At 41.0% G+C, this 14,939-nt stretch overlaps 1 protein-coding gene across 2 annotated transcripts in view; it reads right to left on the bottom strand.

The window, feature by feature from the left end:
- Positions 1–14,939, bottom strand: part of trappc10 (trafficking protein particle complex subunit 10) — a 35,863-nt gene that overhangs the window by 13,642 nt on the left and 7,282 nt on the right. For both annotated transcript variants that reach the window (XM_084362038.1, XM_084362037.1), the window contains exons 2-6: positions 8,145–8,226; positions 6,678–6,813; positions 3,788–3,987; positions 3,124–3,319; positions 927–1,038 (exon numbers count right to left, since the gene is read on the bottom strand). In XM_084362038.1, the coding sequence (XP_084218164.1) occupies positions 927–1,038; positions 3,124–3,319; positions 3,788–3,987; positions 6,678–6,813; positions 8,145–8,226 (726 nt within the window). The remainder of the gene's footprint in view (positions 1–926; positions 1,039–3,123; positions 3,320–3,787; positions 3,988–6,677; positions 6,814–8,144; positions 8,227–14,939) is intronic.

The following is a 14,939-nucleotide window of genomic DNA, read 5'->3' on the forward strand; positions in this document are numbered from 1 at the left end:
AAACACCACCAACCTCTTCCATCATATCAAAAGGTACCGTCTCAAACAGTACTCCCCTCAAGCCTCCCCTCAAGTAGCCAACAGCCCAGCCCCACTGCTTCTACTAGTCAAACTTCAGTTCGACAACCAACAGTTGCCACTGCCTTATCAGCCATTACCCCATATGAAAAGAAACCGAAGCGACACAAAGACAGAACCAGCACAGTTACGTGCTGTATCGCTAAAGATATGACGCCTATAAGCACGGTTGAAAATCAGGGCTTCAAGAAGCTAATGACTGTCACAGATGCTAAGTACATGCAGCCTGGGCGAAAAATAATTTTTCCAAACATCACTCCCTCTGCTCTACGCAGAGTGTAGGGTAAAGTTGGAGCAGCAGCTCAGAGATGTCACCGCTGATCTGTGGTCTGGTCGCACGTCTGAACCACATCAGGTCTTACAGAACAGGAGGCATTAAAGCTGAACTGAACAACTACCTGCAAGCTCAAGAATGTGCAATATTCAAAGTAGCATTTATCCTCAACATTTACCTTTTTATTTTATTTTCTTTAATCATTGTTCAGTTCAGTATACTACCTCTAAAATGTTTGAGACACATTTGAAACAAGCAATTTGTTGAACATATTCATCATTTTATTTATTCAGTGTTTAGTATAAAGCCATTAAGTTGGTTGGTTCTGTTGAATGTTTGTCACCTATTCATTCTGACAATAAATAATTGTATTTTATAAACCATAATTAACCTTCTGGTTTGTTTTGGGTTCTGTCCTAAGGAAAATACTCTTAAAACTGTCAATTCAACATTATTATTGTTAAATATACTGTATATCGTGATAATTATCGACATCGATCAATATAAAAAAACATATCGCGATAACAGTTTTGACCATATCGCCCAGCCCTAGTACTAAGTGATGATTACTTACCTCCAGCTCCAAAGTTAAGGACGTATTGGGTAAAGAGAGCATCTAGTTCATCATATTGGACCAAGGCATCTTCAAACTGTTGCAGCATCTCAAAAACAAACGCCAGCTCCTCCTGCAAAATCACACACATACTCACATGTGAGACTTGAACTATGCACCATTTGAAGAATTGCACAGTAAAATGTCTCAGTATGTGCTTTGCACAATTTACTTCTCTATAGAAGTATGTACATTGCAGTATGCATGTGAATGGCAGCTGTAAACAATACTGCTATATCTTTAAAGTGACTAGTTGACAACTTTGAAGTGCTTCCTTCTGCTATGAACGTGCACACATGTATTTTTTGCGGTTGTTTCCGATGTTGTACTTGTATGACAGAGTGCACAGACCAAACTTTTGTGACTTGCATATAATTTATGACGAGCGAGCACTCTCCTCCCGCTGCCGCCGTACATTAGCTTCTTCGAACACACGCTGCAGAAGCAAGCACCCAGCTCCCTCAATTTGTGGCAACAAGTGCTGGACCAATTCTCAGCTCCACTATTTTCCTCCGTTCATGCCCAGCGCCATTTGTTCTTAACTCCTCTCACAAGTAAGGCTGTATCTTACCCAGGTTTAATAAACGTTTCTTCTATATGAGCAGAGTTGCAGGGCTACCACACCACACTCACATTTCTTGACAAGACCTGCCCTACTCTGCCTCTGATTGGACTGATTGGAGGCCACTTGTTGGTCGGCCTCATACCATTGGCAGGTGGAACTACCCTTCGCTTCACTGAAGATAATTTGTTAAACCATGTCAAAAACAAATCCCATGTGGACATTTTTTTCAATCTAAAATAGTGATACACTGGAAATCCAGCACCATGTTGGAGTACTTAAACGCTGCACACTAAGACAGGTTGAAATTTACATCTACTTGCAAGGGGGGGCAGAGTTCCCCCTTAGATTTCAAAACATTTATTCAATGTTTTTATTGGGTGCTGCAGTTTTTTGCTGTGTTGATGAAGGTTCTCAGTCATCCAGGTCATGGTAATTCTAAGTGCTGTATCGTAGGCAACTGGACATGTTTCAGTTTCTTGAAGACGTTTCACCTCTCATCCAAGAGGCTTCTTCAGTTCTAACTGACTGGAAGGACACTCCCACGCAAAGTTTAAAAGCCTGCAACTCCCTTCTAGTTAATTAGAACTAAAGAAGCCTCTTGGATGAGAGGTGAAACATCTTCAAGAAAATGAAACACGTCCAGTTGCCTATGATATAGCACTTAGTTTTTTGCTGTGTTTTGCCACTTTCACTCCAGAAGAGAGATTTCTCCTCCTCATGAGGCTGTCATTAGTGCGCTGTGCAAGGGGTGGGCCAGCTCTCTCAGCCTTCACTTGCGTACAGGTATAGAAATGCCGCAGACTGCCAAGCTCATAGTTCATCTCTGATTTCCATCTCTGATTATTAAAATTCAGTCCAAATAGACAACTAAAAGTAAAATAAATACAATTTATAAAGTTAATTTAAAAACTACAATTATTTAACTCCCCAAATACAAATAATCACATCATAAATCAACTTAAAACAAAAAGTCGATTGATAATCTGTAATGTAGGCTAAGGTGAGTAAACTAAAAAAGTAACGTTTAAAAAGCTGAAATGGACTTGCTTAATCTGGAAACATTTGTAAAGATTGAATTGCAAATGGAAATGGAAATAAATAATTTTAAACTCAAAATGGAGAATAGTTGAGTTTAAATTGATTTTTTTAATGGATTAGATAAGCGTTAATTAAATTAAGTTGATCTCAGCAATACATATTTTTTAGGCTACAGCTGTCAAGATCATGAGTAAAATCAAATAAAAAGAAATCTGTGAATGTAACTTGTGACTGTAATAACAACTTAACTCATTCCTGTCCAGATTAATTATATCGGTCATTTGGCATTCAATGACACAGTTTTGAATTTGATAAAAACAAATATATAATTATTAACAGATTGATCATCAACTTTCAAGGAACACATTCAGCCTACATTTTATTTGATCCATCATCCAGTTAAGGGACCTGGATGATGGATAGGGGGGCGCTGGCCCAAAAAAGGTTGAGAATCACCGTTTTAGGTGATGGGTCATGCAGGATTTTTATGCCCTTTCAGTACATTCAGATCCACTTGCAAAATTTAAGCCCACATGCCTGTTTTTTTCTAGGTACCTGGACCATGAAGTATTCACAGAAGCTCCAGCCAGGCTGAGTGCGTTTCTCTCTGAGCGTACGCATGTCATCCTCAAAGCGGCCCAGGTTCTTGGTGAAGGACATAAGAAGGAGAGTTCGCAGCTTAAGCAGCAACGAATTCCAGGATTCCTGAGACCGAGATGAATCCTTCAGAGGATCCGACAGCACCACACACCTGCATCAAAGGACATTGATCTTAATTTACTCACGGGAGGTTAAACCAATACAATTTCTTATATTCAGTGGGTTCTGATTATGTTGCACGCTGTGATACGAAAAGAGCAGCAATCAATGATTACTTCAAGCCCATTTTTTTACAGTAACTGCTATATTATTTAATTTATAAAACAGCTTGTTTTGTCTGATCAATAGTCCAAAATCCAAATATTCTATTTCATTAAGTTATTTCAACAGAGGAAAGCTGAAACCAGATAATATTCTGGCACTTTTTGTTTGATAGATTAAAAGATTAAAGTAAAACATAAGTTTGGGTCAGTCAATCCCCAGTTCCTCTACTACTGTAGCAACAGGAGGAACAAGGGATTGACAATGTCTTGTGAGGGAAGTCAGTCTGCTAGCAATTCTCGTCGTCTTCTGCCTATTTCACCCAACTCAACTCATTCATGGGGAGGACGGTCCTCACCTGTCATTCTGTTTGTTGCAAAAGTCACTCCGGATTTTGTCGACGATGGATGACCGAGGCAGGATGTTGGTCTTGTTCTTCTTCTTATTGTCGTTGGTCTCCACGACGATGATGACCCAGTCTGCTGAGCCGTGAGCCCGCAAGCTGTTCTGCCATCGCATCATGTCCTCCTTCACTGAGCCTTTATACACCTCTGTATCCTAAAGTACAGTGAAAAACATGAATTATTTAGGCAGAAAAATCATTCTTCTTCTGATTGCCTCAATGCCCCCAGCATTATGTTAAAACATGAAAACGATACAACCATGATTCCTAAAAAGCAGGGATATTGTGTAAAAGGTTAATAAAAACAGAATGGATCAAATTCTGAATGAGTGCAAATTTACAAAAAACAATGAAGTTCATCAGTTTAAAAATCTTCGTACAGTATTGAATTGAATAGAGGTAAAAAAAAAAGGTTTTGCAAAATATTGCATTCTGTTTTTATTTGTTTTACGAAACGTCCCTGATTTTTTGGAGTCAGGTAAAACTCCTGTTGATGTTCACTGGTTAAGGAGGAAGTCGCCACATCAGATGATATCAGAAAACTGAAACTATGAAAAGAATGCAGGCCAGCACGTTTACATTGTTTGATAACTAAACTAATTAAACTGGAGACTGCTAAATTTAGTCTTTTAAATGGGCTGGATCTTCGTAGAGGCGGAATATAAAATGTCCAGTCACTTATTATGTAACAGTGTCCATTGGGAGGGAGAGGAAGTGAAGCGCTGGTGTTGCACAAGGTTTTGAAAATGAAGTTATTCAAATCATTTCTGGTTGTGAATCTTGAGTAGCTGAATGGCACTGCATACCCAATCACATGCTAACAGAAATGGGTTCATTTTGCCCTTAACAGCTTTGCTATGTTGCTATGCTAAGTATTTATCTAACTGTGCAACTGAAGGTTTGAACGGATTCTCAAATAACACCTGTGCACACCAATGGAAAATATACAGGTGTTTTCAGGTAAACTGACCTCTGTCTGACTGTCCTCTCAAAGAACGACCCAACTATACCAGGGTGCCACTCCACTCTCTATTGTTTACTTCCTTTAGATGCTGCAGTTTTTTGTTCTCATGTAAAACAGGTTGGTGCAGGTGCATGTCAATAGAGTAAAATAATTTTGCGTAATTTACACTATTTATATACAAATACAGTTTTGATGAGTTGGTGTACTGTGGTTTTGTCCAGGTCACAGCTCCACCACACAGCCCACCTGTCTTCACCACCTGCTATATTGTCATTCTGTATGCAAAAGATTTACTGCTCCTTGTAGAGAATGTATGGGAGGCTGCAGCTCTAACTTAATGCTACATTCTGTCTGCTTATACTAAAAAGACACCTGCCCAGACTGGGTTACACCAACATTTTCCTGAATCTCCATTTAGCTCTGTTACGGCTTGTCCAGCAGGACAACCTGTACCTTTTTACAGTTCACCTCTTTATTTACACCCTCCCCCTTTAAAGAGGAGTACACTGTACAGCTGCAACTATGACATCATGGTTTATTAAACTGTGCAATGAAGTGCTAATGATAAAGGAACTGAAAACTGGACAATCTAATACATCCTGCACCACCTATAGGCCTGTGTTTCTGCATGAATTAAGCACAAAGATTTCTCACTTTTTTGCAATGAAAAGCTCCTTATTTTTTTCCTTGTGTTTTACATTTTAAACTTTGAAAACCTCCAGGGAGGTAAGAGTATTTTTAACTAGAGCATATTTAATATATATACACTATAAAAAGTCTGCTGTCAGTGACACTTTGAAAAGAAAAATTTCAAGCAGTATAAAATTGAAAAGGTTTCAGTCACTAGATAGTACCAGAGGTACAATTAGGTGTTACTACTACTACTACTACTACTACAACAACACTTAAGGTCCAGTCCATAGGAATTGTCATGAGTCACAAGCTGATGACAGCATTTCTTTAAACTAACCAGCTGCTCAGTCAGCAGCAGCAGGTTCCTGCTTCCCTTCCTGTTATTCTCCCGACTGCTTTCCCTAAGCACCCTTGCAAAGCAGATGTCAAGTTCAGTTTAGACAGGGGACAGCAGGGTCCTAAAAGTGCAAGTAAGGCCATGTGCACAACAATACAGATAGATTTGAAAGTATATTCTTTTCTCCTCTCAGACACACAAAGCTGATGTTTTTCCACAGAACTGAGCTCTTAGAAAATAGCATTTTCAAATGTAAGTTGTATATTTTGAGTGTTGTTAACTGACTGATCTTGCATGAGTGATATGAGTTTGCATATCTTGCATACAGAGCTGTCTGTGGGGGATGCCCCTAAGTACTCATCTACTCTTAAAGGGTAGACAAGCAGACATTGCCTATCTTCAAGAACACATGGAAGAAATACATTTCACCAAGACTCTGCTTTTGTGACTTTCTAGACAGAAAAAGTCAGGTACCAGTAACATTACATAGCAGATTTTGTGTAACTGCCACAACTTGAAAACTCTAGCAAAACACTTCTTGACTGCCTTGACCAATCCCGTAAATTCATCAGTCAGTCAGTCATTTTTTTTTCAACCATGCCTCTTACAACTGACAACTACTAATTTGATTGCATTTTTGTATTTTAAAATGTTCCGCAAGTGTAGTTTTTGTGCACCTGAGGGTAAAAAAGGCTTCCTTTTCTGTTCTATAAAAGCCTCTATTATACAGAAGAAGACTGTCTTTGCTGTGTCTTGCATGATTAAGAACAAGCCTGCCTATATATTGATACAGTCTGATCATGCAAAATGCATCAATGAATGTTTCCCAGTGATGTTAATTAAATTATTGAGTGACTTAATGACTGAGGTTGTTGGGGTATGTGCGTGTATGTGTGTGTTAAACCACTCACACAACAGTCAGTCCAGTAGATGTGGAGGAAGGGGAAGGTGAGCAGAGCCTTGTTGCCCTCCTTGGGGAGCAGCTCCTCTTTAAACTGGACAAAATTAGCTTCAAGGTGGATCATTTTTGGCGCACGGCCATACGTCCTGCACAAAAAACAAAGCGGAGCTTTATAGATTCAGTTAAATTATCTTTACAATGAATATTATTTTTATTGCATTGTGACAACATATGGCTATATTACATTTAACCCTAGAAACACAGTCATACTCTTGGATAAACAGAAACACTGACTCCTTTATCTATCACTGGATCAGCAGCTTTCTCAGTGTTTAAAGGAATATTCCTTGCATGGGAACCAGGCGGATCTGTCAAGCTCATTTGCTTTGGCAGATGTCTGGTTTGGACCCCCTCCCATTTAGGAAGATTTGCATCCAATCTGATCAGGTACTGGGCCAATCACAACCCTTTATCTAATATGGGGCAGGTTTGACACGATGACTGACAGGAGTGATACTGGTCATCTAGCATCCAGTCTGCAGGGCCGTCCAGGCTCACAAAACTCCCAAACTCGCAAACTCCCAAACTAGGCATTTCTGATTAAATATGATTCAAGATTCTGTTATTCTGTCATTTTTTACTTGTTAAATGTTTGAAGAAACACATTTTTGTCTGTAATACAAGCTGGTACCTGTTTAAAATCAAACCAGGAAAGACCCTGACTTGGATGAGTCAGGGTCGTTCCTGGTTTGTTGTTTCTGGTTTGTCAGCGCTACATCCGCGTTTTGTTGCTCTAACTGGTTGTAGGTTTATCTAATTGAGCCCAGAGGCATTTTGGTCTGCAACCTGTAGTGAGCACCCCTTAGAAATCAAGGATTGGACTAAAACATATTTGTGAATTAGTCAGGCTTTGAAGATCATTTTATTGTCATAGTTTTGACTAATACCATCCTCTATCAAACCCCTGCGTGAGCAAGAACTTTATTTGAGACATACTTTTATCAAACACAGGCTTTTGCAGCATTCTAACTTCATCAGTTCAAAATCAATTACATCCCTTGATTGATCAGCAACTTAACAAATCTTATAGATCCCAGAATGTGACATTACATCTCTCAGTACTAGAACCCCTGGGGCTGTGTTCATTCACCGTTGTTGATCTCACCACAACACAGGTGACGAACAGTGATCAAAGTATGTCACATCAAAACTCTGATAGACATCTCTGATATGCTTCATTGAATTTCTCAGTACAAATAAATTAGAATGTTAAATGGAATATCAATACAGACATCACATAAAAACCAGCACAACGGTGACACATAGCAAAGGGCCTTTGCATTAATGGGAGCCCATTAACTACATCCTCCAAAATGACCATCGACTGTACTGACACAGCAGCAACAAAAACCAAAAGCTTTAAAATTATATTTACGACAATGTTTTCATAAAATGCATTCACCAGGGCAGTACTCACCTCCTCCACTCCATTGGCTCCCTGGGAAGTTGTTGGGCCAATGAGGTATATAGAGATGTAAACAAGCTCTGGTCTCCAGCACCTGTGATGAAAGGAGCAGCATTAAGAAGGTTACAAATTTGGTCAAATTAAGAATTCAAATAGCTCACATAAAAATTCAAATCTAGTATCTACCTTCACACGCCCTCAAAAATAAATGTGGGTGAAAATGATACATTCTCTGGACTTGTTATAGTGACTGAAGTTCTTCACATTTGACTACTCAAAGTTTTAGCATAAAGGGACATGAAGGATACGGTACTCTCAGCCCATGCTTGACTGTGGTGACTGTCACCTGTCCTCCGGCAGCTTCTAATTCATTGCACACTTACCTTTTGGTGGTTTTTGTTTGACTCTTGACCATCCTGACCAGTTTTCTATCAGCAGCAGGTGATGGTTTGTGTTTTCTTCCTGATCGTGGCAGTGACACAATTGTGCCATTCACTTTATAGTAGGGGTGTAACAATACATGTATTTGTATTGAATTGTTTCGGTACAGGACGTTCGGTTCGGTACAGGGCTGTGCACGGGTGAGTTTCCAGAACAGAAGTTGCTGTGTTTATATTCTGCCTGCAGCTACACGTGCAGCCCGTTTACATCATGGCTAACGCTAGCGCGAAACCAGAGCGTGAAGGCCCTCCCTTGTCGCTTAAGCCTCCTGCTTGGGAACACTTCGGCTTCCTGGTTAAATATTGCAACGGAGAAAGACGAGTCCGGCACGGCGCAGTTCCACCGAACAGCTAGAGAAACGAAACCGAAACAATTCCCGTGATGATTACATAATCACACACGACTGCCGTTATACGTGTTATAAACACAACACAAAGTGTTCCCGACTGAAGGATTAGAGGAAGAGCGCGTATTTGTCTCTTTTTTAAGGTTTTTGTGCTTGTATCAACACGGAGTGTTTTATTTTGAAAATCAACCGGATGTATTGTTGTTGTTTCGTGTCAGACTTCCTGTCTGCTCTGTGCTAAATTCGGCTGAATTTCTGCTTGTGCCGCGGCACTTGAAACGGCACCACCCGAGTGTGAATATCACTGCTACAAGAAAAAAAAATGACCTTAGTGCAAACGCAGCTGACTTTGGCAATCAAGCAGCCTCTCCCTGCAACTCAGCCCGTATGAACAACACACCAGTGCAAACCTGGCAGAGGGACTTAAAGAGACAGTGAAAATTATTTATTTAACTTATTACCAGGCAGCACTTTACAACAGTATTCTATTTTTTAATTTTATTTTCATATTTTGTATAATGTTACAATAAATTGTTGGTTTACAAAAGTTCCGAATAAACAACAAGCAAATTTATGTTTTGCATTTTGTTCCCGTACTGTACCGAAAATGAACCGAACCGTGACCTCAAAACCGAGGTACGTATCGAACCGTGATTTTTGTGTATTGTTACACCCCTACTTTATAGTAAGAATTGTTTGCACAGTTGAACTTGAGACCTGTAACTGCTTTGAAATGGCTCCAACTGACTTTCCTGACTTGTTTAAATCAATGTGTTCTTTCAGACAAAGATGAGCTCCTTAGTCTTTCCCATTGTAGTTTTTGTGGCTAAGTCTAATGTGTGTATCAAACAAGCCCTACTTAAATGGGCCCAGAGACGTCATCAGCTTCTATTAATCATAAACACTCAGAAAATGTTTAGAGGCCATGCAATAAAGCAAATTTGATTGACACAACTTTCTATAATCACCAAAATTGATCATATAAGACGCTACATTTGTGACCTAGCAGATTTGGTCACTTTTTTAGAAGACTTATAATAAATTCCTTATTGAACCAAACTTCATGAATGTTTTTGTGACGAACTAGTTTGTGTTCCTCTCATTCCATCACAGAAAAATGAGAGTTGTAGAAGTCATTGGAACGGAAGACTGCCAGATTATTATTTTTCTACACAGCTAGGAATATTCAAAAAACAAACTTAAAATGTAAAATATATAAATACCTATAAATAAAGTTACATTTAAAATGCAAAAGCTGAAAAGGAAATGCTCAAACTGAAAGCATTTCTAAAGATTAAATAATAGGAATATTCTGCATTTGTGCCATGTCTGCCGTGAGTATTTCATATCCAGGAATTCATATCATAAACTCTACTACTACCCCAGTAACAATGTGGGCACATTTGCACCTTGACCAGAAACAGTCTTGCTTAAAATGTTTTATCATTAACAACAGAATAAAGCCTCCAGACTAATTAACTAAACAACATTGAGAGTACCGGGTCACTTCTGTCTTTTCTGTTGACTGAGTGGTAAATTCCTGCTTCCAAAAAGCTTTGGAAATTAGCTCTGTATTGCAATTAATTCATATGTCGGACCACATTTTCATGCTTTTCTTTAGGGAGCTTCATGTTGAGTTGAACAGTTATCTGCACAGCTGTTAAAAATGTTGAGAAATATGTGTGGTGTGATAAATTTCAACATCTTGGTCAATCTTTTTTAAGACACAGGAATCAAACATAAGGTCATGATATTTACATCCAAGAATCACAAGTGTGCCCAAGAGGGCATTACAATCTGCACAAAATGCAGTATCCTTGGACCCTGTTTCATCACCATTTGATCTCTACGTATAGGAAGCACCCAAGTGCACAAAGTGTCAAAGCCATTTTAACACACACAAACCGACAGCATGGGGCGGCTGTAGCTCAGTGGGTAGAGCAGGTGACCAGTGACCAGAAGGTCGCTGGTTCGAACCCCGGCTACCCTGGGCGGTACCGAGCTGCATGCCGAAGCATCCTTGAGCAAGATGCTGAACCCCCCTGATGCGCAGTTGGCACCTTGCGAGACAGCCTCTGCCATCAGAGGGTCCTGCGATGAGCTTCGCCCTGTGAGAACTGGATTTGGCCCCAGTAGCCCTGCAACCCCCCGAAAAAAGGGGGATAACGCGGCAACACCCCGCGACCCCAATTAGGGATTAAAGTGGACAAGAAAATGAGATGAGATGAGAAACCAACAGCTATAAATGGCTCCAAAAATGTGTCTCTACATCAAGGACAACAAAAAGTAAGTAAAAAAGGGCCTACTTTGTTAGTATGATAAAATGCACTCCCCTACAAAATCATCCCAGAATGTTTAATTATTTCCAAATGGAGTACTTCTTTCCTACATAGCAATATATAGTGCAGTAAACCAAAATATCACAATGTCAGTTTTCCCAATATCATGTAGCCCAGCACGGGATCTTATCGAAGCCAGCCAAGAAGAGAAGGCGGAAGCAGTGCAAACGTAAACAAAAGAGGGGGAAGAGAGCCGGTATCCATGCTAGGCTAAAGGCCCACCCCTCCAGACCAGCAAGTACCATTGCACCTACTCTCCAACGTTCGCTCCCTCGACAACAAGCTGGATGAGCTACGTCTGTTGAGAGAAACCCATAGAGAGTGGAAAGACTGCTGTGCATTTGCTTTCACGGAAACATGGCTCCAGGACAATATCCCAGACGCAGCCATACAGCTGGAGGGGATGACGACTTTCCGGGCGGACAGAGATGCAGCTACCTCCGGTAAAAGTCGAGGAGGGGGTCTGTACATCTATATCAACAAAGACTGGTGTATAAACGCCAGCTTAGCCACTAAACACTGCTCTGAGCTGGCGGAGTTCCTCGTCCTGAAATGCCGGCCATTCTATCTGCCGAGGGATTTCACCATAGTGATTGTAGCCGTTGTTTACATAGCTTGCAGCGCAAATGCTAAAGCTAATGCTAACGAGGCACTTGGAGGGCTACATGATGCCATCAGTGAGCTCCTGACAGCTTTGTAGTGGTGGCAGGGGATTTCAACCACACTAGTTTAAAGGCTGTTTTCCCCAAGTTTAAGCAAGTTGTGGACTTTAAAACCAGAGGAGAGAACATGCTGGACCTGGTGTATACAAACTCCCTAGATGCATACAAGCCAATGCCCCGCCCCCACCTCGGCCCTTCTGATCATCTATCTGTTATGCTGGTGCCTGCTTACAAACCACTACTGAAGCGCAGCAGGCCAGTGAAAACACAAATCAGGACCTGGCCTGAGGGGGCAGACTCAGCACTTCAGGACTGTTTCATGCACACCGACTGTGATGTTTTTAAGACAGCAGCCTCGCAGGGAGATCAGATAGACTTTAAATAGTATGCTGATGCGGTAACCAGCTACATTGCAAAGTGCACAGAGGACTTCACTGTAATTAAGACCTTCACTGCACGTGGCAACCGAAAACCCTGGATGACTACAGAGGTGTGCTTGCTGCTGACAGCCCGAGATGCAGCCTTCAGGCTGGGGGATATGACTGCTCTCCGCTCAGCCAGGTCTGCGCTCTCAAAGGGAATCAAGGCTGCGAAAGGCACCTATGCAGAGAAAATCCAGGGACACCTCTATGACACAGGAAACATCAGGCAGGTGTGGCAGGGAGTCCAAGCGCTGACAGATTACCAGTCCAGGCAGGGCGTCAACGACGATGATGCTTCTCTTCCGGACAGGCTCAACAACTTCTTTGCACGCTTTGAAGCACCAAACCAGACAACCAGAGGGTTGGCTGGTCCTTCTCTACCATCTATCAGGCCAGCCCTCACCATCATCGCAGCAGACACACACAGGGCCCTAACCAGGGTCAACCCACGGAAAGCGAGAGGCAGAACCTGCGCTGGTGAGCTAGCAGATGTCCTGACTGACATTTTCAACATCTCCCTCAGTCAGGCTATCGTCCCCAGATGCTTCAAAACATCCACTATAATACCAGTAGCAAATAAATCAGTTGTATCCTGTCTGAATGACTACCGCCCCGTCGCACTGACACCAATCGTGATGAAGTGTTTTGAGTGGCTTGTCAAACCACACATCACAGCCAGCCTCCCTGCATCATATGACCCACACCAGTTTGCTTATCGTCCCAACCGCTCCACAGAGGATGCAATATCCACGACTTTGCACTCAGTCATCACCCATCTGGACCAGAAAGACACCTAAGCCAGAATCGTGTACATTGATTTCAGCTCAGCATTTAATACCATCATCCCCCAGAGACTAATGGAGAAACTCCTCCTACTTGGCCTGAACACCGCCACACGTCTCTGGATCCGGGACTTTCTGACGGAGAGACCTCTGTCTGTCCGTGTCGAAAATAACACCTCCAACTCCATCACGCTGAGCACTGGATCTCCTCAAGGCTGTGTACTCAGTCCATTGTTGTTTACACTGCTAAGACTAGGGCCCGACCGATTTATCGGCGAGCCGATTAAATCGGCCGATTATAGCCCGTTTGAGACTAATCGGTAATCGGCCAAAACTCACCGATTGTCGCCGATATTTTCAGAAATAAAATGCAGGGAATAAGACTTGGTTTTACTTTGAAAATGTTCCCCCATTTGAAAAGATCCCCCGACGTTAGGCTATTTATCCTGTAGAGGGCGCACCGACCTCATGACAAACTCCATCCACTATCCACTATCCACTAACCACCTCACACCACAGCAGAGTGACTGATCTGGAGCAGGCAGTGGCAGGGATGCACGGAGAAGAGTGGTCCGCCTCAACGGTAAATAAACAAGTTTGTGAAATAAACAATAAGTCAACAAGTTTCAATTCAACCCACTTCACGATGTTCCCCGCTGTGTTGGTCTCGTGTACGCCGAGTTAACGTTTAAGCACTATGTAATGTGCAAGCTAAAGTTAGAATTAGCCATCTGCTATTAGCCTTTCTACACATATTAGCCGTGCCAGTAACGGTAGAATGAACATAACAGTACACATTACGTAATTGACTAGCTACTTCTCTCACTGAGGCAGCTGCATGTCTCCAGATAAGACCAGAGCAAAATGAATAACGTGAGTTAAGACGGGGAGTCACCGACCGGCGGGGGGGGCGAGTAGGCGAGTAGTTGAAAAGGCTTTTCTGGTCCGAGTTTGATTCATGATAAATCCGTGGTATATTACTGAGATGATCAGTCGGTCTTCCTGTCGGCGTGAAGAGCAGTAGCCTACAGTATATCGAGTGTTCCTGATTTTTTTTTTTTTTTTTAAACGTTATGCTGCTTGACTCAGCAATAAAAAGGATTTGAAATTATTTTTCTGCCTTTAATTCTTTGTAGAAGTGTCTGAAAGGCTCAAAAGCAGCCATTTGTTCAAAAAAAATAAGTAAATATGTAGATATCAGTCATTCTTGAGAATTGGGACAAATCATGTCCTACCAAAAAAACTTAAATTTATTAATCATCAACACTCTAATTCCATTTATTTTTTGGTGAAAATTTCCTTTTAAAAGATTTATATATATGAAATAAATATGATTTATAAAATGTATTGGTGTGTTTTTTTTTTTTTTTAACTTCTAAACTTGCCGTGCCAGAAAACACTGTTGTCCCAGACAAGAATTCACAACTTCAAACGATTAAAAAATGTGTTAAAAGTCTTCAAAATCTAAAAATAACAACACCTACTGATAACATAGATGTCAAATGTACTATTATAATCATCTTTGTTTAAAAATATATTTTTTGTTAAAAATGTTGGCCCTTTAAAGTTGTGTCCCAGATCTTTGTCAACTCCGTCAGATTTCTACAAAAGCATAATTTAATCAGGCATAAAAACGGTCAGCTATATCCTAAGGACCCCTGTTACACTTCCTGGTTTCAAACAAAGGCGGGAATGCTGTTTAGGCACTGGTAAGCTTTCTATTTTCTGATAAATTCATGAAATAATATTGCTATCAGGTGTGTCTCAACCATAATAGGTCAACTCCGTTGCCCTTCTAAATCAAAATTGACTATG

Source organism: Pagrus pagrus (genome assembly GCF_965226575.1).
Source record: "Pagrus pagrus genome assembly, chromosome: 9".
Lineage (NCBI taxonomy): Eukaryota > Metazoa > Chordata > Actinopteri > Spariformes > Sparidae > Pagrus > Pagrus pagrus.